General features: G+C 51.1%; 10 protein-coding genes across 10 annotated transcripts; 3 read left to right on the forward strand and 7 right to left on the reverse strand.

Annotated features, from left to right (window-relative positions):
- Positions 1 to 7: 7 nt before the first annotated feature.
- Positions 8 to 2834, forward strand: MIND_00751600 (Rsec15 protein; the record flags this gene model as incomplete). The annotated part of the gene is made up of 11 exons (XM_037364213.1): positions 8 to 511; positions 560 to 854; positions 900 to 1021; positions 1068 to 1334; positions 1379 to 1480; positions 1527 to 1636; positions 1685 to 1742; positions 1792 to 1875; positions 1920 to 2363; positions 2418 to 2558; positions 2613 to 2834. Exons 1-11 carry the CDS (start codon positions 20 to 22, stop codon positions 2832 to 2834), a joined length of 2337 nt encoding a protein of 778 aa, XP_037219857.1. The 5' UTR covers positions 8 to 19.
- A 250-nt stretch (positions 2835 to 3084) lies between these two features.
- On the reverse strand, positions 3085 to 3974 carry MIND_00751700 (ADP-ribosylation factor; the record flags this gene model as incomplete). The annotated part of the gene is made up of 5 exons (XM_037364214.1): positions 3849 to 3974; positions 3639 to 3821; positions 3493 to 3585; positions 3215 to 3441; positions 3085 to 3162 (listed from the first exon to the last, which is right to left on the reverse strand). The coding sequence occupies exons 1-5, from the start codon at positions 3901 to 3903 to the stop codon at positions 3085 to 3087; spliced, it is 636 nt and encodes a 211-aa protein (XP_037219858.1). The 5' UTR covers positions 3904 to 3974.
- Positions 3975 to 4203: 229 nt separating this feature from the next.
- MIND_00751800 (MAP kinase phosphatase 2) lies at positions 4204 to 4990 on the reverse strand (the record flags this gene model as incomplete). Its single annotated transcript, XM_037364215.1, has 6 exons — positions 4204 to 4317; positions 4370 to 4404; positions 4452 to 4505; positions 4559 to 4792; positions 4847 to 4881; positions 4938 to 4990. 6 exons carry the CDS (start codon positions 4988 to 4990, stop codon positions 4204 to 4206), a joined length of 525 nt encoding a protein of 174 aa, XP_037219859.1.
- Positions 4991 to 5909: 919 nt separating this feature from the next.
- On the forward strand, positions 5910 to 6508 carry MIND_00751900 (uncharacterized protein; the record flags this gene model as incomplete). The annotated part of the gene is made up of 4 exons (XM_037364216.1): positions 5910 to 5933; positions 5987 to 6024; positions 6074 to 6139; positions 6193 to 6508. 4 exons carry the CDS (start codon positions 5910 to 5912, stop codon positions 6506 to 6508), a joined length of 444 nt encoding a protein of 147 aa, XP_037219860.1.
- A 375-nt stretch (positions 6509 to 6883) lies between these two features.
- MIND_00752000 (Tubulin alpha chain) lies at positions 6884 to 8746 on the reverse strand (the record flags this gene model as incomplete). The annotated part of the gene is made up of 10 exons (XM_037364217.1): positions 6884 to 6985; positions 7035 to 7105; positions 7156 to 7190; positions 7241 to 7442; positions 7493 to 7647; positions 7697 to 7869; positions 7925 to 8226; positions 8279 to 8521; positions 8567 to 8598; positions 8649 to 8746. 10 exons carry the CDS (start codon positions 8744 to 8746, stop codon positions 6884 to 6886), a joined length of 1413 nt encoding a protein of 470 aa, XP_037219861.1.
- A 4676-nt stretch (positions 8747 to 13422) lies between these two features.
- MIND_00752100 (Tubulin alpha chain) lies at positions 13423 to 15217 on the reverse strand (the record flags this gene model as incomplete). The annotated part of the gene is made up of 9 exons (XM_037364218.1): positions 15141 to 15217; positions 15060 to 15091; positions 14966 to 14997; positions 14706 to 14916; positions 14353 to 14654; positions 14133 to 14305; positions 13931 to 14085; positions 13575 to 13882; positions 13423 to 13524 (listed from the first exon to the last, which is right to left on the reverse strand). The coding sequence occupies exons 1-9, from the start codon at positions 15167 to 15169 to the stop codon at positions 13423 to 13425; spliced, it is 1344 nt and encodes a 447-aa protein (XP_037219862.1). The 5' UTR covers positions 15170 to 15217.
- A 2566-nt stretch (positions 15218 to 17783) lies between these two features.
- MIND_00752200 (RRM domain-containing protein) lies at positions 17784 to 18545 on the reverse strand (the record flags this gene model as incomplete). The annotated part of the gene is made up of 4 exons (XM_037364219.1): positions 17784 to 17792; positions 17933 to 18103; positions 18154 to 18324; positions 18528 to 18545. 4 exons carry the CDS (start codon positions 18543 to 18545, stop codon positions 17784 to 17786), a joined length of 369 nt encoding a protein of 122 aa, XP_037219863.1.
- A 271-nt stretch (positions 18546 to 18816) lies between these two features.
- MIND_00752300 (C2H2-type domain-containing protein) lies at positions 18817 to 20882 on the forward strand (the record flags this gene model as incomplete). The annotated part of the gene is made up of 4 exons (XM_037364220.1): positions 18817 to 19146; positions 19194 to 19508; positions 19558 to 20541; positions 20592 to 20882. 4 exons carry the CDS (start codon positions 18817 to 18819, stop codon positions 20880 to 20882), a joined length of 1920 nt encoding a protein of 639 aa, XP_037219864.1.
- Positions 20883 to 21051: 169 nt separating this feature from the next.
- MIND_00752400 (Ov-16 antigen) lies at positions 21052 to 21931 on the reverse strand (the record flags this gene model as incomplete). The annotated part of the gene is made up of 2 exons (XM_037364221.1): positions 21712 to 21931; positions 21052 to 21665 (listed from the first exon to the last, which is right to left on the reverse strand). Exons 1-2 carry the CDS (start codon positions 21920 to 21922, stop codon positions 21052 to 21054), a joined length of 825 nt encoding a protein of 274 aa, XP_037219865.1. The 5' UTR covers positions 21923 to 21931.
- Positions 21932 to 22109: 178 nt separating this feature from the next.
- Positions 22110 to 22683, reverse strand: MIND_00752500 (Long chronological lifespan protein 2; the record flags this gene model as incomplete). The annotated part of the gene is made up of 4 exons (XM_037364222.1): positions 22110 to 22174; positions 22232 to 22354; positions 22411 to 22580; positions 22628 to 22683. The coding sequence occupies 4 exons, from the start codon at positions 22681 to 22683 to the stop codon at positions 22110 to 22112; spliced, it is 414 nt and encodes a 137-aa protein (XP_037219866.1).
- Positions 22684 to 22917: the final 234 nt, after the last annotated feature.

The raw sequence follows: 22917 nt of genomic DNA on the forward strand, positions 1-22917 counted from the left end.
TCTGATTGTAACCGCCAACATGCCCCCGCGGCGAAGAGCCCAGTTTACGCAGGAGTCCATTGACCAGCAGCTACAGCAAATCCATCTCCTCGACCCGTCTTCCTCGTCAGAAAACCTTGAACAATTAGGGCCAATAATCAAGACAATACACGCCAACCGCCAGCAAGAGGCGTTCTTGCGCACTGTCCAAGGGCTCATTGAATCCAAAGATGCAGACATTGAGAAGATATGCGGCGAAAACTACCAGGACTTTATCTCCTCCGTCTCGACCCTGTTCTCCGTCAAGTCTTACACCGACAAGATGAAGGAGAACATCCGGACGCTCGACAACAGTGTTGCCCAGCTTGGGAAGGGGCTCGTGGAGAAGAAACGCGGCTTGCTGCAGTCGAAGAAGACCGCGTCTAATCTGGACGAAGCTATCGACACCCTCCAGGCTTGTTTACGGGTGTTGGATGTCGTGAACCGTGTTCAGGAGATGGTGCGGGAGGGAAAGTACTGGAGCGCGTTGCGGGTGCGTTGTTGGCCTCTTAGTATTATTTGGCTCTTACTTATTATTCAGTCCCTTGAAGACATCGAAAGCATGCCTCCGACCTCACTCTCCCAAACACCGTTCTTCCAATATCTACTTGCTGCACTGCCTTCTCTGCGGGTCCAGATCAAGGACGCCGTTAATTCTTCCATGAAGCAATGGCTCCTCGAAATACGGAATATAAGCGGAGATGTTGGCGGTGTCGCGCTCGACCAGATGGAGAGTCGAACACGGAAATGGCGCTCAAGACGCGACAAAGATCCGCTGCTACGGATGAGTCGGGTCGGGAGTGCTGTGGAAATGGTTACGTTTGAGAAGAACGACTGTGAGGTCCTAGTCTGCGTTATGCTCATACTGAATCACAAACTAGTCGATGTTCTTAATAACGAGCAAATAAGCGTGGATTTCAAACCGCTGTTTGAGTGCATACACATCTATACGACGCTGGACTCGTTGGAGGACTTGCAAAAGTCGTATCAAGCTGACCGTAAGGTAAGATACTAAATAATCAAGGTTCGAAATCGACTTAATTGCCCAGGCCCAATCCGACCTCATTCTCCCATCCCCACTCCCGCTTGCCTCCCTACCATCTCTCATCCAAGAAATATCAGGGTTCTTCATTATTGAAACCCATGTCCTGCAAACAACGGGCAACTTCCGGTCAGAACGAGACGTGGAGGAACTTTGGGACAGCGTTCTCGCTCGGTTAACGACTGGCATAGATTACGCGCTCAGAACAGAGACGGATCCAGATTCCTTCCTAGCGGTCAAGGAAAGCCTGCTGAGCTTCATCGTCACCCTTGAGGTAACTTTATTCCGTGATAATTCTGTGTTACTGACTTGCTATAGTCGTCAAACTACTCGACCCTTCCTCTACATTCATTCATTATCGTGTTGTTCGAGAAATACGCTCGTCTGCTGGAGACGCAGTTTAACAAGCGCTTCGATGATGTTTGTTTTCTATTTCCTGCCTTCAAAACCTTACATTTCCTCTCAGATCGTCAAACAAGACGACCACCTTCAAATGCAAGTTGAAACGCCCAACCAGATGAAGATGGTCCTCGACGTTGTTTGGATAGATGCTTCCGAACGAAAGGCCATCGAAGAGTACTGGTTCTCACTATCTCAAAATGCTGCCTCATTTGCGTGATTTAGGAATCCTACGCCCTACAACCTTCCCTGGTCACAAACCTTCTACTTGTGTTGTCAAGATGTGTGTGTTCCTCGTTCTCCGTATTCTGTCTGGTGAATATTTCCACCAGATTCGATCATTCATCCAGAAATTCTACGCTTTTGTCGAAGGCGTATCCCAACACCACCGCAACATCGATGAACTCTTGAGCAAGGTAGATTCTTCTGAAAATGATGACATCTCTTCAACATTTCGCAGTCCCTCGACAGCCTCCTCATCAACCACATCAGCAAGACGATCAGCCAGCGCCTCACCAGTCTTTCAACGCTGACCCAGATCGCGCAGATCGTGACCAACCTCGAGCACCTCCAGGTCACCTGTGGCGAGTTGCAACGCTCGCTAACCAACCTCCGGTCCTCCCAGCGTGGCGGGTCGGTCATTTTGACAGCCTCTTCCTCCTTCGAGGCAACACTGTCCCGTGCGCTCCAGCGGATAACAGGGTTAATATCGTCCAAACTAGACGACTTCTTTGGGCTGTCGGAGTATGACTGGACGCCGCGGGGCTGCGAGGACGGGCCGAGCATGTACCTCTACGAGCTGGTGAATTGGCTTACGACCGTTGTCGATGCGCTCGTCATCAAGGAGGCGTATAAAGACGAGGCATATAAAGGCGCGGTGTCCTACATTGCTGACTGCCTCATGGTAAGTTTTTGTCTCTAGCTAAATGACTATAAGTAACCCAATGCCCTCGTCAAGGACTTCCTCACCGGCCGGAACATCCCCATGATGAACGAGAACGCCATCACCAACATCCTCATCGACGTCGACTTCCTAGAGGAAGAGCTGCGCCGCATCGGCAGGGGCCATTTGTCGGGCGTATTTGTCGAGCTTCGAACGGTAAATAAAAAGTCCCAATATTTTTAATTTTTGACCCGTTAACTCTGTCGTTAGATGACGGCAATCCCGCTCAACAACACCGTGCCAGACTTCCTCGTGCCCGCCATGCGCCAGACCTCGTTCGCCGCGGTTAAACACAAGAAGCTGCAGTCGCTCTTGGACAAACTTGCCAAATATGGCGCATCCCAGCGAGACGCTCCTTCCAGAGAACTCGGCGACAGAAGGCGAAAGGAGGCTGACGCTGTTGGTCGGCTGTTTCCCGGAGAAGGGCGTTGATACCGGGACCGAGTCAGGCATGATGATGATGATGATGTCTAGACTGTCCACGACAGACAAGCAGCTTTTATACGGACCTCCAAGGGCCAATTTTATACATAAGAAAAAGGACCATGTTAAGAGCAAAGGGGGAAAAAACGGCTCGAATGTAGGGGAGACATGACGGATGGGGGAGACTAGGCGAGTGCGTTTATCGTGAGGATCGTAAAACAAACGCTGTAAAGTATTTGGGGGTGACCCGCCGTTGAAATTATACCCGACGCTTGATGTTGGCGCTCAACCACTCGAGACCCTCGTAAAGACCGTCACCAGAAGTTGCGCAGGCCGCCTGGAAAGTGGTTTTTAAGTATTAGACGAAATTGAGGCAACGAATGACTCACCTGGATGTACCAAGTCCGCTGTCTAAGGCCATGGAGACCAAGTTTGTCGGTGATTTCAGACGCCTGCATCGCATTGGGCAAGTCCTGCTTGTTGGCGAAGACGAGCAAAAGGGCGTCACGGAGCTCGTCCTCATTGAGCATCCGCTGGAGCTCCTCCCGGGCCTCAGAGACACGCTCCCGGTCGTTCGAGTCGACGACGAAGATGATGCCCTGGGTATTCTGGAAGTCTGTTTCGGTGGTCAGGAGGGAGAGCGAAAAAAAAAGTTTCAGGAGCGCACAGTGCCGCCAGAGCGGGCGAATCTTGTCCTGCCCTCCAACGTCCCAGACGGTGAATGAAATGTTCTTGTACTCGACAGTCTCGACGTTGAACCCTGGGGAAGAAGGCGTCAGTGCCTGGGGCGGGGCAGACGACACGACACGTTACCAATGGTCGGGATGGTGGTGACGATCTCGCCGAGCTTCAGCTTGTAGAGGATGGTCGTCTTTCCCGCGGCGTCGAGGCCGACCTTGGCGAGGGAGTCAAGTCGGCATCGGGTCAAACGGGGGAGGCAGGTGAAATCATACCATAAGAATTCCTGCAAAGGCAACCAGCGAGTCAGCATGCGGGCTACCAGACAAGGCGGGGGCTACGTACGCATCTCCTTCTTGCCAAAGAGGCCAGAGAGGAGGCGGGAGACTGAGAGACCCATGGCGAACTGAGGAGAGGTTGGTGTTGGTGGTGAAAGTGTGAGGAAGCTGTGAGTCCGCGTGGGTAAATGCACGTGAGCAGGCACTTGTCTGTTTTTTTGACGGCGCCTGGCGTGGCCTTATATACGGGCTGTCCCAGACCACGTCGGGCATATACGTGGTCTGCTGCGCCGCCCCCGACAATGACTCGCTCAGGGTCAGATCTAGTGGATTGGACTCGCTAGGCTACAATTTTATATAGATAGGTATTACAACAACAAGATGACGTGGCAGAGTGGCGAAAAGAGAGAAAAAAAATAGTATTATAACATTCCGGCAGCTCGAAGTTGCTGCTCGAGTTTTGTCCGCCAACTGCGGTAAATGCCGTTCATGGGCGAGGGTGCATATTGACACAGCTCGAAGAGAACTAACTGTTCCTAGCCAGAACGTCAATACCTTGGAGAAAAACTTTGAGAGAAGATGATTTACCTGGAAACCAGCGTTGGGCCAGATCTGGTCGCGTGCTGGAAATGCGATTAGATCAACAAAACAGAGGTAAGAAAGGGCTTACATCTACGTATAGTCTCGAGCGCCTTTGTCGCGCTGAGCCGCTGCGACCACATGACTTGAGCCGAATAAGCCAAACTTCGCCAGACAAAACACGAGAAAGAAGCTCACGATAGGCCGCGACGACAGCCGCGCTCCGCGAAACACCTTGGACGTCATGCACCAAAATTGCGCCGCCAGACTGCATAGCGGTGTGGATAAACTGGCAGGCAGAGGGAAGGTGGATGAGGAGGTCGGCGTAATCGACGTCCTCAATGCCAATGCGCATATGCTGAATCCCAGACTGGGGAAGCTCGGCGGGGATGGGCTCCTTGCAGACCGAAAGAACATGCGTGATGCGCCGTTCTAAACAAACCCCATCATCAGCCCCCCAAGCTAAATCAAGCGGGACCCACATACCAGTCAGTGATCGGGTCGAGCGGGCGGCAACAAGGCTGTAAGTAGACGCATCAATGACGAGGCTGGTGACAGCGAGCGGGGATGGACGCACTTTCCCAAGTAGAGCTTGTTCTCGATTATGGGATCGACGTTGCGCCAGACCATTTGTGGGTGCTGCTTGGAATTCTGGAGAGAAACCTTGCGTCAGAGCCAGCCTTTGTAGTCTCGGCTAGGAAAGCGAGAATGCCGCTGGCTGGTCGGGGAGGTGCGCCTCCGAGGGCAGCCATACTGCAGAGCGAACGAAACGAAGGGCTATGGCGATGCCAGGCCCCAGTGTAGCGCGACCGTAAACGCTGATGGAGCGCCACGTGGGCGCATCGAGAACAAGGGCAGACGCGCAAATTACGCTCCCAAAATCCGTTCGGGATTGATGGCGAGCTCTAAAGCGGTGCGCAGGCGATCATTGACACCTAGCAAGAAAAAAATTGGTGTCGAGGCGTTCCTGAGGCTCCGTGTTTGACCGAGAGCATGAATGGTCTCCAGAGATGTACAATAGAGACAATGTCTTGATAAATTTTAGCGTTAGCCAACCAATACTTCCAAGACCGTTGACATGGTGCAGTCCCCGGACCGGTAACGTGGCGCACACAGCGAGTCGCATGTAGAATTAAGCTTTCTTGTCTCGTGGAAGCGGAGCGAGTAGTCGTTTTGGGTAAATATTAGGTGTAGCGGCCGCGTTAGAAGTTCGCGGTTGGCGGCCCCAAGAAGTTTACAATTAGATACGTCGGGTTCACTGCCCTGGACGGACGCTCCCAGTAGTACGGAAAGGGGACAGTAGTAGGGAGCTGTTGTCCCTTTGAGAATAAGGACGCGTTAAGCGCAACTGATGCCTCTTCCCGTTTGGTGCGGAGAGGGAAAGGCGCCGCGTGACGTGACGCGTGTCTGACATCACGCAGGTGCTGTCAACCCCACGCACACACAGTCCACACCCAAATCGTGCGGCTAGCGCATTCTTGCTCTTACTTTCTACCTTCACTTTACTTCTTCCACCCTCTATTCTTGGAGACCCTTTTAACGCTTTATTATGAAGATCGAGTGGGCGTCGCACGTAAGCCCACAGTTGTTCGATTTGCTTCCGCGGCTAAGGCTTTGTTCTCAAAGTTCCGGAGCGATGGGAGCCGACGCAAGCCCCCACCAAGGTTATACTGCCTGCTGAACAACACTGGACGGACTAGTAATTTGTGACAGCACGATGCACGGCTGGCTCGCCAAGATGCGCGGTACTTTACTCGGCAACGAAGAGCTGCGGTCCAAGTACGCCCTAACCCTCTTCTGCTTCTAACTCCGTCGACCTTGTTTTCTGGTAGGGGCATGAAGGAAATGCAGGATGCACGCTACCACAAGAAGGTCAAGTCGCAGCGATCGCAGCGCCGACCAGCGCCTCCCGCCCGCCGCGACACTGGCTCGTCAGCACTTTTTGGCACTCTCAATCCTAAACCGCGACCGGTTGGAAGAGGCACCCCAATACGTTCCTCATCTGGCCAACACGCTATGGCACCACGCAGACCATCTCAACAGTCAACTCCCCGCCGTGACCCCTCTGGCCCCGGCACCCGCCGTCCAAGCTCTGTTCCCACACCCCAACGACGAGCTACCCCTCAACGAAGACACACGGGTCGTTAACCTATCTATTCAACAGAAACGTCTACTTAGAACTGTACTTTGGTTTATTTGGCGAAGGTTGCTCGAGAAACGATCTCTCTGGATAATATTTTGTATTCAATAGAAACCTACTTCGGAATGTACTTTGTTTACCCTTCAAAGCAGCCCCTTGTGTTGTGGTTGAACTCCCCTCCCCATCCATTCATATCGCCCGCAGTTGAATCGTTTTATTAGCAATTGTAACCGTTTAGCGAGTAAAGCGTAAGTTGGTCATAAGCAGCAGGTGTAAAAAAATCACAAAGGAGGGGCTATGATAACGATGAGCAAGAAAAACCGAGTGGTTGAGGGGGTATTTTTGTTTCCGGCAGAATCCGTAGAACTGTATGGCGTCTCCATCTAATACTCGCCCTCCTCTTCGGCGTCAGCGCTATCCGTGCCAACCTCCTCGTAGTCCTTCTCCAGCGCAGCAAGATCTTCACGAGCCTCAGAGAACTCACCCTAACCAATCGTTAGACCGTTGGGAGACACGATGGACAAAACGGCATACCTCTTCCATACCCTCACCAACATACCAGTGCACGAAGGCACGCTTGGAGTACATGAGATCAAACTTGTAGTCTAGAAATAAAAGGGTGAGTCGCATATAGTAACCAAGGTCAAGCACTTACCAAGACGACCCCAAGCAGCGGAGATGGCGGTGGTGCTTGAGTAGTTTTGTGAGAAATGTTCAAGTAAAGATAGGCATAAACTAACTTGGCAAGCATGCAAAGACTGCGAGTGGTCTTGGCAAGATCACCTCCAGGGACGCAGGCGGGGGGCTCGTTGCAGACACCCATCTTGAAGCCAGTTGGGCACCAGTCGACGAACTGGATCGTGCGCTTGGTCTTGATGCTGGCAACCGCAGCTTGAGTGTCTTTGGGGACAACATCACCGCGGTAGAGCAGGCAGCACGCCACTGCATGAAAGTCAGTTCAAGTTAGATTAGAATACGCAGAATTAACGAACTGTATTTGCCCTCCTTAGGATCACATTTAACCATCTGGTTGCCATGTTCGAAGCAGGCAAAGGTCATCTCGGCGACCGAGTTTTGCTCATGGCCAGCCTTCTCAGCAGACAAGAGGGGCGCATAGGTAGCCAGCGGGAAATGGATACGCGGGAATCTTGCAGAATGATCAGTCATCATTTGATGGGAAAACGAAAAGCACTCACGGCACCAAGTTAGTCTGGAACTCGTTCAAATCGACGTTTAGGGATCCGTCAAAGCGAAGAGACGCGGTGATGGAGGATACAACTTGGGCGATGAGGCGGTTGAGGTTGGAGAAGCTGGGGGAGGAAACACCGAGGTTTTTCTTGCAGATGTCATAGATAGCCTCATTGTCAACCTTAAACAGCGGTGAGAAGACTGAAAAAAAATGTACTCAAATCGATGACACATACCATGAACGAGCAGTCAGAGTGCTCAAGAGTTGTGTGGGTCGTCAAAACGGAGTTGTAAGGTTCGACAACAGAGCTGGAGAGTTGAGGTGCGGGGTACACACAGAACTCAAGCTTGGACTTTTTTCCGTAGTCCGTGGAGAGCCTCTCGAGGAGGAGGGCACCGAAACCAGAGCCAGTTCCACCACCGAACGAATGGAAGACAAAGAAGCCCTGCAGACCAGAGCAATTGTCAGCAAGGCGGCGAACCTTGTCCATCACAGGGTCGATGAGCTCTTTTCCAACGGTGTAGTGGCCACGAGCGTCTGAATAAGCATTTTAAAGATCTTGACGACACAAATACGTGAGTCAACACACAGTTGTTAGCGGCGTCCTCCTTGCCAGTGATCATCGTCTCTGGGTGGAAAAGTGAGCGGTATGGGCCCGACTTGACATCGTCAATGACACCAGGCTCAAGATCTACGTAGAGCGAGCGGGGGACGTGCTTCCCAGAGCCCGTTTCAGAGAAGAAAGTTGAAAACCCGTTGTCAGAGTGAGATGGGGAACCCTCTTGGATGCGACCATCAGGGCTCAGCCCGTGCTCGAGAGTGTAGAGCTCCCCTAAAACTGGTCAGACTTGCACACGATGATGGTCGAACGACTCACAGCAAGCATTGCCAATTTGGACACCAGCTTGTCTTGACAAAGAATAAGTGCACTATATGGAGTAGACAGACGAGCTACTCACCCGACATGAATGGAGATGACTTCGCGCATTGTGGTAGGTGATGGACGGGAAGAGAGAAAAGCCCAACAGTCGTAACATTTTTGTTGATTCGTGATCATCCAACGGTCACGGTTTGGGCTCGGAAGCGAGACTAAAGTGACTTGGCCTACGCCTCAACGCGCCTTCGCCCCGATATTTCTTGCGAATGTATGACGAGGAATCCATGGACTTTTCCCGCCATGTTTTTGCCCGAAAAACACGGTAACCACTCTCTCAGCGATAGAATGTCGCCATCAAACTGTCACGTTGGATTGGCTTCCATCCAGCCAAGGGTGTAGGGCTCTCCCCCCCCCACTCCGGAGTACTTGCCCCACCCTCACCGACGAGCTGCGACCGTCCGTCCGTTTACCCGTATTTTTTGAATTTGTCCCAGCAAGCTAACCCAAAATTTTATCAGGCCCAGACTTCCCTTCCCTTACCTCATCTCCACACCTGGTTTTCACCAGCACTCCATAACTGCGCGACTTGAGCAGAAAAGCTCTCATTGCCTATTCCGACCACGATTCCCTCATTTCTCATACTCCTCTCGACGACCACACTGTGTCCTGACTTCATAACTTGCCATGTCCACCCGGACACAAACCTCTTCCAGTCCCTTCTCCCGCTTGTCTCTCATCGGCAAAGGACAAAAGTCTCGCTCGCGTGTGACCCGACGCAATACGGCCGACGACGACTACATTCCTTACAATGGGCCTTACGAGGAGCCTCCTCGTAAACCATTAGACCGCGGCAGAGATAGTTGGGGGGACCAAGCATACGATGACGAGGGCAATAATATGATTCATGAGCTTCACCAACGCTATCTACATCAAGAGCCATGGTTGGATGGAGAAGACGATGACAGAAAAAGCAACCGACCCCGCGCCAGAACACACTCTGGTATTTCTGGCCGTACTGTTTCGTCTGGGGCTGTCGACCCTCACCGCAGTAGTGTGGGTATGCTGCGAAAATCTTCACAGAGCTCTCCTCGACCTCCCGTCCCATCCTACATCAACCTCGATGCCTCTGGTGGTGTTGGAGAATCACCAGCCCCGCCTGCTCATTTATCCCGCGACACAACCACTCCCCCGAAGCGGACCAGCCTTGCCAGTATATTTACGTTCGGCCATCCAAGCAGAAGACCATTACCGCTTTCGCCTGCTAAGGTCCCGTTACCGACTAGCCCTCCAGCAGCCTCTCACCTTTCCCCCTCGAAATACGCACATGTGTTTGCGATACAACCGGAACGGACAAAATCTCAGCCTCCGTCTATCTACAGCGTCTCGTCTGACCATCACCGGTCGAGCATTTCACAGGAAGGCGACACCTACCATTCATACTACAACTTTACACCTGCTGCTGACCAATTTGGCACATTCCCTCAACCGCAAACCGCGATACCTCCACCTCATCCGTATTCCTATGGAATGCCCAAACGCGAGATTTCCGACCCGCCTCCAACCGCCCCAATACTAACCTCTCCCAAACTCAAATTTACCGCTCCCCGTTTTGCGTTTCCGCAATCACCGCCTGCAGAGCAATCCAGTTCACGCATACGCGCTCTCAAAAATTCCGCTTCCACGCCAAATCTTCGTGATGGTTCTCCCAGTCGTCTTCGAAAAATGCCAAGCGTGATCAAGGGCAAGGATCGGTGGCTCAGCGCAGAGACATGGTGCGACGCGGTCTTGCTACCGCGACCACGGTTAAAGGTGGAAGATGCACAACAAATACTGCATGGAGGAAGCGGGCGAATCGTCAGTCCACCTGGATCACCGGTTTTGGCAGATTTCAACGCTGATCCGTCACGACCAACTGGCATGCCCTCGCGTGTTCTTGCCTATTCGCGAAGTATGGCAAGCCTCAACAATTCGGACGTGTCTCAGAATAAACAACCTTCGATAAGATATCGTGAAGCGCCGCTCGTCACAGTTGCTCCCCCTCCGATCGTAACTCCTCAAGAACGACCTCCCCGACCAAAGAGCTTCGCGTGGGATGACCTTGCACTGCCGAGCCCGGTTCCATCTTTAGCTCGGTACGTTATCATACATTCCGTGTTTTTCATCATTTTGACGGATCTTCTCAGTGTTTTGGAAGAAGGCCAGATTCTGGAGCATCAGCGCAAAAAATGGCAGATGCAGGCGACCGGTTCTTTCCAAAACACGCGCACGCGCAGCCTATCGCGTTCTCGGGCAAAATCATTGACCCAGCGACCTAGGAAAGCTTCGCAAAGTAATCTTGACTTCCTCGCCGCACGTTCGCTACTGGGTAATCAAGATATTATACCGCTGCTTCCTTCGCGGCATACCAGATCAGCAAGCCAGGGGGGTAGCAACACTCAGGGGACTTCAACCTTCAACACCCGAACATCGCAATCGCATTCTCACTCACACTCGAATTCGTTAGTAAAGACCATCAGCAAGTCTTCACAAGGACATTCAAGGCAAGAAAGTTGGGGCCGTTCAGCACTCAAGAAAGCAGCCACGATTTGTTCTCCGGATGGTGCCCTTTCTCCTGCTGAGGAGAGGCCGAATGGTCTGGAGTCGGTATTGCGTGGCGGGGGGACAAAGGTCATCAGGCTAGCTGATCCTGCACTCATTCCTGGGGATACTTTGCGGATTGGTGGCGTTTCGCCAACGCCATCTGGTACAAGCGAAGGCCACATTGGCATCGCAATATCGACACCACCAGCAAATGACAACAGCTCGTTTGAACGAGACTCGCTCCGTCTGCCAAGTCATCCTTACGCCCAGAATGGTACTTCAACATCGTATTCATATCACAAGAAGAACCCGTCACTATCCCTGGGTGCTGACTATGCTGGACCCCATCCTGCTATTCCTGTTATCGTCGCCGACACGCAAGACGTATCTGCCCGTCACCGTCTTCCGCCCCAGGCCAAGTCACCGCACACTTCGACGGTCCAACATCCATATGCCTCCAAGCGCGATTCGTACCCCGCCATGATGACTCAGCCGAGGACCGATAGCAATATTCCTCCGCCCTCCAAAATGTGGGCTCAGCTCTCGCCTGGAATAGTGCGGGAAGTTCTTCCAGATGAAATCCAATATTCTCCGTTTCTGCCTCGTAGCGGTATGGAACCCCAAGAGGATGAACAACAAGATCAACTGGAGAACGATGAAGATGATGATGGTGTCTACGTGCCTGTCCGGAACCGCAAGTCCACTGCCACAATTCTTGATACAGTTGGACTTGGAGAGACGTTGGCTTACGCAATGGAAGAAGAGCAAAGTCGAGACAGCGGTCTTGGTACCAGCGAGGATCACGACGAGGGTCAAGCCGTTGCAATTAACACTCACCCATATCGTGTTCAACGCAAACCCGTTCAGTACGATATGCTGAGCTTACCTCACACGCCCAAAACTATCCACACCAGCCATACAGCTGAATCCTCCCTTATAGACCCTACCGTCACCAACGAACACCATAGACTTACCCCGCCCACGCCACCCTTGCCAATCCGCCAAACCTCAGACTCCTCTCCTGCCGCCAACTCTGTTGCCTCCTCTCCGCCGCGATCCCCCCCTCCCATCGGAAGTGTCGATGACCTTGACGACTTCCGCGACCTATTTTACAAGCCTACTCTCACTGATGAAATGCTTAATAACCTCAGTCGGCCGAGCTCTGGTCGGTACCCCGTTGCGACTTGGGAAACCAAGACACAGCGGACTACGGGCAGTGGTCTCACCAGTCTCGCCCGCCAGCTGAGCGCGGAGTTTGAGGAGTTGCGTGCGATGCGGCATCAAGTTGGGAGCATCGACTCGGACTCGAGCATCAGCCGCTTTTCTGGACGATTCCCGCGAGAAAGTGATATCCAGTTCATTTTCAGCGAATCGGAAATGGCGCGCTCGGTTGACCTTGCGGAGACAGCGTCAGGACCACGGCGTCTGCCTTCGGAGGCCATGTCGGCGTTCCATGCTACAACCCGTCTCCCAGTCGATGTCCAGTCGTCGCGGGCATCATCAATTATTGATGGGTCGTCTCTTGAGCAGGATGATGAAAATGGCAAGTTGGTTGTATTGCTTGAAATGACTATTGTGACTGACCTTACTCGTTCCAGAGTCCTTCCGAGTTCGAAACGTGGAATCGTCAAAGCCGGCAGCAAGCCCCGGCGAAAACCGATCCTCTTTTACTGGCCAACTTGCTTTCGTCGAAGAGCCGGAGCCTCTTCCATCCTTCAAAGAGCCCGCAGCATATCTCCCGATTCCTCGCATTTCCACCGCAAGCAGTTCCCTGCAGGCTCACTCTGTCGACCCCACCCGTAGCAGTTACATGACCACCTCGACATTCTCCCGCATCTCAAATCTCTCCGAGTTCCCCGAGCCACCCCCAAATGCACAACATCTGACACCTGCTCATATGTCGGTCTTGAATTCATACTTCGGTACAGACTCGTTACTAGAGCAGTCTGAGGAGGAAACCCAGTCCACGACGACGTTCTCGCCTCGCATCGGCGCGCGATTCTAGAATGCCTTGCTTGGTTGAGGCTATCTATCAGCTACTTTATTCTTGTTTATATCGCTTTTAGCGGATTTCGCTGTAGTCATCGTACTTTTTTTCTCCTTTGGTGTGCGATGAGGTTATCAATTCGTGTCTTAGTCGTACCACACAGATGTAACATTAATTCAGACTTAGGATCAAAAAGTGTGATGGTATTGATGGAGGTGATGAAAGCGTTTCGAGTGCAAGGTATCATATGCGGAAGATATCAGAAGAAAAAGTGAAACAGAGAGGACGGCTAGTACTCGGCGCCCTCTTCGATGTCAGCCGAGTCGATGCCAACCTCCTCATAGTCCTTCTCCAAAGCAGCAAGATCTTCACGTGCCTCAGAGAATTCACCCTTGACGAGTGGATTAGCAATGGAAACAGCAGGTAGACATGCGAACATACCTCCTCCATACCCTCACCAACATACCAGTGAACGAAAGCCCGTTTAGAGTACAAGAGGTCGAATTTGTGGTCGAGACGACTCCAGGCACTCGAGATAGCAGTGGTGTTTGACAGCATGCAAACACTGCGGGTCACTTTGGCAAGGTCACCTCCGGGAACGTATGAAGGCGGTTCGTTGCAGATGCCGAGCTTGAAACCAGTAGGGCACCAGTCAACGAATTGGATCGTGCGTTTCGTTTTGATAACTGCAACTGCAGCACTGACGTCCTTGGGCACGACATCACCACGGAAAAGAAGAGCACACGCCACTGAGGAGAACTGAGTTACAAGCAACATATGTAACCAGAATGACCTACTATACTTCCCCTCGCGAGGGTCACATTTTACCATCTGGTTTCCGGGCTCGAAGCAAGAGAAAGTCATCTCGGAAACAGAGTTTTGCTCGTGATGGGCTTTCTCAGCAGAGATGATAGGAGCCAAGGTAGCGAGAGGGAAGTGGATTCGAGGGAATCTTGAAGCGTGTCAGCAGCGGCAAGAAGGGAGCAAGAAACTACACACGGAACAAGGTTGGTTTGGAATTCGTTAAGATCAACATTAAGGGAACCATCGAAGCGGAGGGACGCGGTAACCGAGGACACAACTTGAGCAATAAGGCGATTAAGGTTAGAGAAGCTGGGTGATGAAACACCAAGGTTCTTCTTGCAAATATCGTAGATGGCTTCGTTATCAACCTAAAAAACACTTAGAATGGAATGTTTGAGATAGACGATGAGCTGACCATAAAAGAGCAGTCGGAGTGCTCGAGGGTTGTGTGGGTCGTCAAAACGGAGTTGTATGGTTCGACAACAGAGCTGGAGAGTTGAGGTGCAGGGTACACGCAAAACTCGAGCTTGGACTTTTTGCCGTAGTCCGTGGAGAGCCTCTCGAGGAGGAGGGCACCGAAACCAGAGCCCGTTCCGCCACCGAACGAGTGGAAGACAAAGAAGCCTTGGAGACCAGAGCAGTTGTCCGCAAGACGGCGAATCTTGTCCATGACAGGGTCAATGAGCTCTTTGCCCACGGTGTAATGACCACGAGCATCTAAGAGCAAGGTCAATCGAGTTGCTGTAGAAAAAGACACGTCGGCCTCACAGTTGTTGGCTGCATCCTCTTTGCCTGTAACCATTGTCTCTGGATGAAAGAGCGAACGATAGGGCCCGGCCTTGACGTCGTCGATGACGCCAGGCTCAAGGTCAACATACAGCGACCGCGGGACATATTTTCCAGACCCTGTCTCCGAGAAAAAGGTGGAGAAGCCGCTGTCTGAAACCGAAGGTGAATCAGCAGCAATGCGGCCGTCAGGCTATGAAACGGATGGCATGAGTAGCGCGTGTAAAGAGAAAAAGACGCACGCTGAGGCCATGCTCAAGAGTGTAGAGCTCCCCTATTATCGAACCAAGTCAGAATACGCGTTTATTAAAGGAAATCGCTGCATCGGAGACTCACAGCAGGCATTGCCGATCTGGACACCTGCTTGCCTGAAACAGGTATCAGTGTGTATTTCAAGGCAGTTTATGCTTTGCTAACCCGACGTGGACTGAGATGACTTCACGCATGCTGTCTAGTGGCGTACAGAAAAAAGAGTGGCTGAGGTGGTCAGACAAGGTCTGAAAGCGCGTGACACGTGTTTATATTTTGCCCGAATATTGACTTTTGGCATGAACTCGTCCGCATGAGGAAGTTTGGGTCAATATCATCACACTTTGACCTGGACCATGACGGCGAGGTTAAATTTTGCAACAAGGTTTCCTTTCTTTCGCTCTTGCTTCCAGTCAAGACTGGTGTTTGGCAACCGCTACTGAATTCAAGCTATCAGCATTAACTTACACAGGTGATCAATGCTGAGATTCTGGTGCTTCAGCTTGATTACAGGCAACTACGCTTGGAACTGAGAAGAAATAACAAGACGATAAATCTCTCTGTGATAGACTACCCAAGTTGACGCCTCGGGAGCTGATTTGTATCCCGCTCAGACAACAAAGCTTCATCTTCGCGTCTATGCACCCTCGAAAAACCGTGCTCAATGCTCATTAAGCCATTTCCAAGTATACTCTAGTCTTCGGCCCCCATGGAATGATTGGCGCAGTATAAGCTTTCAAGCTTACCTCGTGATTGAGTGCTTTTCGTTGTCAAAATTCAGAAGCACGACATATTCTCTTCTTCAAGTTGCTATGTTGCTGAGATCACAGCTTGACGCCGCAAGTTGACAAATTTGATAGATAATCGGCGGCCACAAGTAGGTTACGACTTAATGGCTCCCCTCCCAAACATAACGCATGCTGGTTCGACGACGGGTTATCGCTTCGATGACAAGACAATGGATTGATCTGTGTCTAGGACACAAGTCGTCAACGAAGAATCCTTGCAGAATGACCAAAAGTTGACGGCCTACACTTTTCAACTCCAGACTCTCCCTCGCCCTTAAGCAAAGGTAAATACTCGGCGCACCCACGTCAATACTCGAGTAAAATCTTCGGGAGGATGGTGGAGATGGCCGATATTTGGACGCTAACCAGTCTCTCATGGTATGCATGTTTGTACTAAGTCAGTTCCAACGCTGATGTGGCATTGTGCGATGCTAATCAACTTGAATCTCCGACATAAGCCTCAAACACTGGTCTTCTCAAAGTGTTTGAACCTCGAGAATGAGTCGCAAGTCTATTCTTACTTGAGTCCAGCGTTAAACGCCAAGGTTCAAGGATAAACATGTACCATTTGGATTTCTTTAACAAAAAGGGAGATATTTTTCTCGAATGGCAGGCAAAGGACATTGGCCGTCAGCTTCGATAGCGTTCCGACATCGCACCATGCAGTCACTGGCACCAGTTAGCCTTTCACGGATAAAATTACTGAGACATCCTTCTCGATACATGCGGCTAGAAGACGAGATGACGCGGTACCAAAGCCACGAACACGGGAGTGCTTGACGCAGTTCTGGCGTCGGGTACTTGGTTACGCCATGGATGTACTTATAGCCCCGAAGCTCTTGCTAGCCAATGGGAATCTCGACAATTTTGAACGACAGGATTTGTGATTAACCTGCGCATGGGAGTGCAAGAAACGCACCAACACCAACTTTGAACGCTCGTGACCGTGTCAAGCTTTTGATTTTGCGTATTTGATGCATTTTTGGGATTTAATCGACCCAGATATGGAAAGAACATAAACTTCAAGAACTTCACTTTCACCCTTCGAATCAAAGTCCAGATGCTGGATCTACGTGGTGGATATGATAGCAAGTCATCGGTTAGCTAATTAACGACAAGAAAACGTCACAAACAAAAGCCTGCTCGGAAACGGGGTGACATCATACTTCCCGATACTGTCTTCGAGGGAGACGTGCATCGCGTGCAGCAATAGAAAACTTTTGAAGGAGACGATAACCAAGAGGAGATACGCGTCCAGGCTTGCTGTTGGTGTCCAATGAATGTCCGAGCCAGAAGACCCTAATATCCGACCAATATCGGTGACGAACAACGGCAAATGAGCATTATGAGAGACTTGCGGTCGACTCTCTTTTTAGGTCTGCAGCCATGACATGAACAGTCCGTTGGCAGCCTGCCAAAGGATTGCGCTGCTCCGCGATTACAAAAATCACACGTCCCGCGAATCTACCTATCAAGTGTGTAAGGTGACATCTGCCAGTAGGTTATAAAGCTCACCACCCCAAGAACCACAGATCCACTCAACCTCGGAAATCCAATAATGTGTTATTGGCGTCAGTGAGTATTGCCAAGCACGCATCGTTATAGCAGCAAGCTGATGGACGATTGGTAGAGTCCGCAATTACTATACCCAGTGAGTCATATCGTCAAACTTACCTACCTGTTGTTTTCTGAAGGGATCGACGGGAGATGTGGCCATGGTATCACTTTGGTGCGTGGTTCACCGTTATGTTTGCAAGACTAAATTGCCGTGTACAGCCAGACGAAGAGGTAAATTTCCAACGATGAATAGCCGACGAAAAAATTGACAAGATTTGCCGTAGATCAAGTGCGACCTCGTTCGCTGCAAGTTTAGTCCATCCCACCCAAAAGATTGCACCGGCCCGTCTTGCATTCGCACATGTTGGCAGTAGTGCGCGCAGTGCTTTTATTGACCCAAGAACCACTAAACCTTTAACAGCAGACAGTCGCCCCAGCAATATAGTGCGTCTTCTGACGGACCGAGTTATCGAACCTAACCACAAGGCAGCCCCACATCTTAATAAGCTTTGCGATGCATGTCGAGGAGGATCAAGGCGTTGAGCGCGGTTCTAAGGAGGAGCCATTAAAAGATATATTGGATTCAGCAATATAGAGCGGTATACAATTTATCACGAGTTTTCCCCCGATATTGTGCTTCTTCTTTAGCTGTGAGAGTTCCTCTTCCCTGCGTGCGAGGTCAGCTTTGGCTGCAGCAGCGTCTTGCTTTGCGGGCATGTGGTAGAGCACCACGATGTAGCGCTCTTGCAGATGGAAACCGTTTAGATGGTCGAGCGCGTTTTTGGCCTGGTCAACAAGGTTGAGCCATAATCCGACCCAAGTGGAAGCATACGCACATCCATAACGTCGTCAAACACCACAAACGCGGTTCCCTTCGTCTTTTGCTCATTTCCCATGCGGATTTGGCGTATGGTGCCGTACCTGCCAAACAGGTCGTACAAATCCTCGCCCGTTATCTGGTAGTTCAAATTTTTGACGAAGAGGATGCGGTTCGCGCCAGGAGGTAGCTACTTTGCTCAGGGACACCAAACAGCGAGGTAATAGGCTGCTTACTGCTGGTCGTGCAAGTGCCATGGATGTTAGTGTTCAAGGGTGTCACGTCACACCACAGATCGTCACGGTCACGCTTGACGCGGGTCGCGTCTCTCCCTCCTCGTTTCTCAGTCGATTCACGCCTCATCACTGCCTCGATTGCGAAACCACTTGCAACTCCTGTCCTGCTTGCCATTTTTGAGGCCGAACGCCTGGAGAGCATTAGGCAATAGGCAAGCTTAGGGTACACAGCGATCTTGTTTCATTGTCCTCCACTCGTCTCTCGCTGCGGTTCTCCTAGCACTGTCTAGTCATCGATTTCTCCCGCTAAACAAGTCAACTCCGGTCGCGTGCTTATTGAAAACCGAATTTATCGTGTGGGCCTAGTGTGTATACGTATGTGTGTTCACATTTGCTGTTCCAACTAATTTGTGAATGGTTTTAAGGTATCAGAATAACCACGGCTCATGATATCTACCTCTGAATCCAACAGTGCAAGCTCCAGCTCGACATCCTCAAAACGAAAGTGCGAGGTCTTCGTCGACGTTCCAATCTATCCCAATCCAGATGTTGAGCCAGCACACCACAAAAAACGCAAAGGAAAAGAAAGAGCTCAAGACCTGTCCGACGGAGGAGTCGCTATAGTCGTGTTTAACGCGTCAACGGCATCTACGCCCTCGTCAAGCAGCACCTCCGCCGCCAACACATGCGATCACTGTGAGATAGAACTCAAAACACGCTGGCGGGGCAGCAACGGAGAACTATTCTGCGACGACTGCGGGCTGTTTCACGCCAAGGTAGTGAATATTTTATCTCTTACACATTGCTGCTCACGCTTACATAGCATAACACCTTGCGACCACTTGTCAATTGTGCCAGTTGTTCAGCAAAGACCAGTAAACTCTGGTGGGAGGTCGGCCTAGACCCACGGCGCATTTACTGTAATTCTTGCAAAGAATTCTTGCTCTCTGCCCAGGCCTCAAAGCATGCCGCCCAGCTTCGTCCTGATGATTTAGCAACTCGGACTCCCATAACGCCTGGTCCCGTTTGTGTAGACTGTAATGCGAAAGAGACGCGCTTTTGGTGGGGATTAAAAGATCAACATGCGCGGTATTGCGAAATGTGTGCTAACAAAAAACTGAAACAGGGCGTTAAAGGTGTACGTTGTCTCTTTGCTATCATATTTGTGTTGACTGACTGTATGATAGCTCATTGCTTGTGTCCCAAACAAAGATATTCATCCAGTTCATTCACGGCCCAGCGCGTCGCCAGAGAAATCCAAAGCTCGCCCTTTCAATAACGCCCATTCCCCGCGACCAGTCTCCCCAACGAAGCATGAGTCGCCCAAGAAAACGACTCCATCAGTAGCATCAAGCACTTCTGTTCTTTCCCGCTCACTCTTGCTCGGCGAATGGAGTCCACACAAACGTTCCCGCTCTGCTTTTCCAACTGAATCAAGGTCAACGAAAGATGCATCCATAGTGTCCACGAGCACATCTGTGGAAACTTCGCAGCCATCGAACGAGAAAGAGAAGGTATCCTCCAGCGCGAAAACAAGTTCGAAGTCACTCAACCAGTTGCTCCATAAACCATCTCGGTCCCTCCTTCTTGCCTCGGCAAGGAAAAATGCATTGTCTTCATTGGACCCGCCGAAAGTACCCAATCCACTCCCTATGCCAACAATCTCGAGCGCGAAGGCCGTTTCAGTGCAACCTTCTGCTCCAATAGCAGCTACCACTGAGAATAGAACGGCGCACAAGAGTGATATATTCGGAGTCTTCAAGCTACCAGATCAGATAATGGTACCGAAAATCAAGGCTCCGCGAAAGCCATCGTACCCGCCCGTTGGCACTGGAAGCCATACCTCGCTCAAAGCAAGGATGGCGCCGAAAGGTGGCCGACGGCCATCAGATGCACGTGAGATTAGATCAAATTCGGTGTTGTCGCCTTCCGTTGCTAGTGAAGGGGTGGTTGCGGCATCTTCTCTAGGTGATAGTCCGATAGGTGAAACATCGCCGAAAGCAAACGAAGGCTCCCTGGTTGCAGGATCCATTGAAGATGTCGAGTCGGAATCTGGATCGCACCTCTCTGAAGATTCGTCGACAGGAAGGACACCCCTTCATCCGAAGCCAGCGGAATCGGTAACTCCAAAATTTAGGCTCAAAGCTTCAGGAACTGCATCGTCTAAATCTGTTTGTCTTACTGTTCTCCCTGACGGAAAGAAAACTAATGTACAACGCAGTTCTATGCTTCATCCTCCACCAAATCCAAGTCAGCGCTGTCTAGTGTACCAAATAATGCGGGAAGAAGTCCCACGACCCCAACGCCTACGAAACCTATTCGTGGTGGCTCACTTGCGCGGGAGCACAAATTGACAAGTCTAAAAAGTCCGGGCACCCACTTTTCTACTTTACAAGAACCAACGGCGGAACAAAAGCCTAGGCTACGATACGAGTGTGATCACGATCGTTGTGGGGTGTGTTATGCGGGCGAGTCGGCGCTGGATATCCATAAAAACCGATTCGGGCATTGATTAGCGGTCTTTGCGTTTCTTGGTCTGTATTCGTGTAGGTTGTACTGTAACTTTCCCGCGATCTTGTCTCTTGCATTGCATTCACAAGCCATTGTCTGTGCCAGAAATCTGGCTTTATCGGAAACAATTATGATTTGAATAAATTAGGGAAGAAATGGCCACGAATAGACTAGACTAATGCAACGACAATGGCCAACATCGCACCTGTTATCGCTGCCAGCACGTCAAGTCGAAGATGGCGGGCGCTAGAAGGAGCGGCGCTTGGCGGTGGCTTAGCGGTCGAGCTCCCTTTCAACGATGTTGGAGTACCGCTTGGTGAGGAAGCATCTTTGGGATTCTCGGGTCCAGTGAACCAGAACGTCCCTGTGATGGGAGCACCGAGACCGAGTTGAGCGCTAAAGGTGGTGACGTTGAAGTTTGTGCGGGGAGTAGTCGCATTCAGGATAGAAGGCGCTTTGGCGCTGAAGTCGGACGGTTGGGCAAAGACGAGAATGAGGTAACTGGGTGTGTGAATCAGTTCAATGTGTTGAGGTTGAGAGGGAAGAAAGAACCGATGGGGATCAGAACCTGGAGGAGGCCCAGGACCAATGTACTCGGTCAACGCAGGCGTGTTGTTAGTAAGTGCGCCATCGCTCCCAGCTTTGTAACCTCCGCCTACGTAGTGGCGGAACTGAGCCAGCGAAGTATTTTGCGGAGTTGGAGCGTCGGGGTCAAAGAACGCTACGACATATTCCTGGTCCCCAGATGCGGGCTTCACAAAGAACTTGGGGATGGTTTGTGTTTCTAGACAATTCCAGTCAGTGCTTCCGTTGTTGTAGAAATGACCTACGTTGAACGGTGAGATTACCCCCCAGAGTCACAGTTAGAGGTTTAAGCGTGGAGGGATCTGAGTAAACCACGTCGAGAACGGCGGTAGCGTCGAAGATTGGAACAACGTTTGGAATAATTCCAGCCTGAGAAAAGGCAGTGCTGATATCTTTCGTTGAAACAGCAGAAACAGTAAGCAGGAAAGGCAGAGCAAAGAGAAGAGAGTGGATCATGATGTTGAGGGGGAAATGCATTTTTTGCCGGCAGTTTATGAACAGAGCACGGCGAGCGCGGCGAATCGACTCTCACGGCTAACACGGTCCATTCACGGTCTCGTGCGGCGATGCCTCGGTAAGGGTTTAGTGTAATGCTTTTTTCAGGCTCTCTTGCCTGTCTAGTGGGTATAGGACAATCTTGACTCTACTTCAATGCCCGGGTCAGACGCTCTATTTGTCGGCATTCATCCGCCCCGCGTACACATACGACTACAAGGTTTCAGTTGACTAGGTCCCTAGGAACAGTAAAAGAAAAAGGAGACGAACCTGTTGCCTCTCCTTCGGCATCGGGAATTGTGCATTTGATATCTTCATGGTCAGGACACGGGCATTCCCTTGGGCTTCCAACACAGTCTAACGTTCCAGGGCAAAGATATTGTGAACACGATACTTGGGAATTTTGTTTGAGCCTCCCCCTACCAACAGACTAATCGGACAAAACATACTGCTTTCGAGATGCGCCGCCCACTGTGACGCGCCAGTATGATATTGTTGCTGCTGCTGGCGTTGTCCAAACATCCCATCGAAGAACTGGAATTGCGCTGCCACCAGTTGCAAGAAACACAGCAGAAAGACGATTGAGAGGGTTCGCGACATGGCGGCACTATTGACGTGTCTTCAGATCTCGTGACTTGAGAATATCCTGCAGCAACAAGCAGGTACAATAATAGATCTAGACGTGCATTGCTTGTGTCGCCCCTAGGTGGCTGAGGCGACATAAAATGGCGACAGTTTCCAAAGAGTTCAAACCCCACCATGCCTGTCGAAGGATTCAAGGTTCACAATAACTCCAACCAAGTCATTCTCTGTTCCGTCTCCCACAATACAAACAACACCGTTCCGCTCGAGATCAAGCCATTCGAAAGAATCATCATGCCGGGTCCCAACGGTCGTCCTAATTGGACGAATATGCATCCTCTTATTGCTCAGTATGTTGCGGACGACAGTTTAGC

This window comes from Mycena indigotica (genome assembly GCF_014461135.1).
Source record: "Mycena indigotica strain 171206Taipei chromosome Unknown Mind.scaff0006, whole genome shotgun sequence".
Classification (NCBI taxonomy): domain Eukaryota; kingdom Fungi; phylum Basidiomycota; class Agaricomycetes; order Agaricales; family Mycenaceae; genus Mycena; species Mycena indigotica.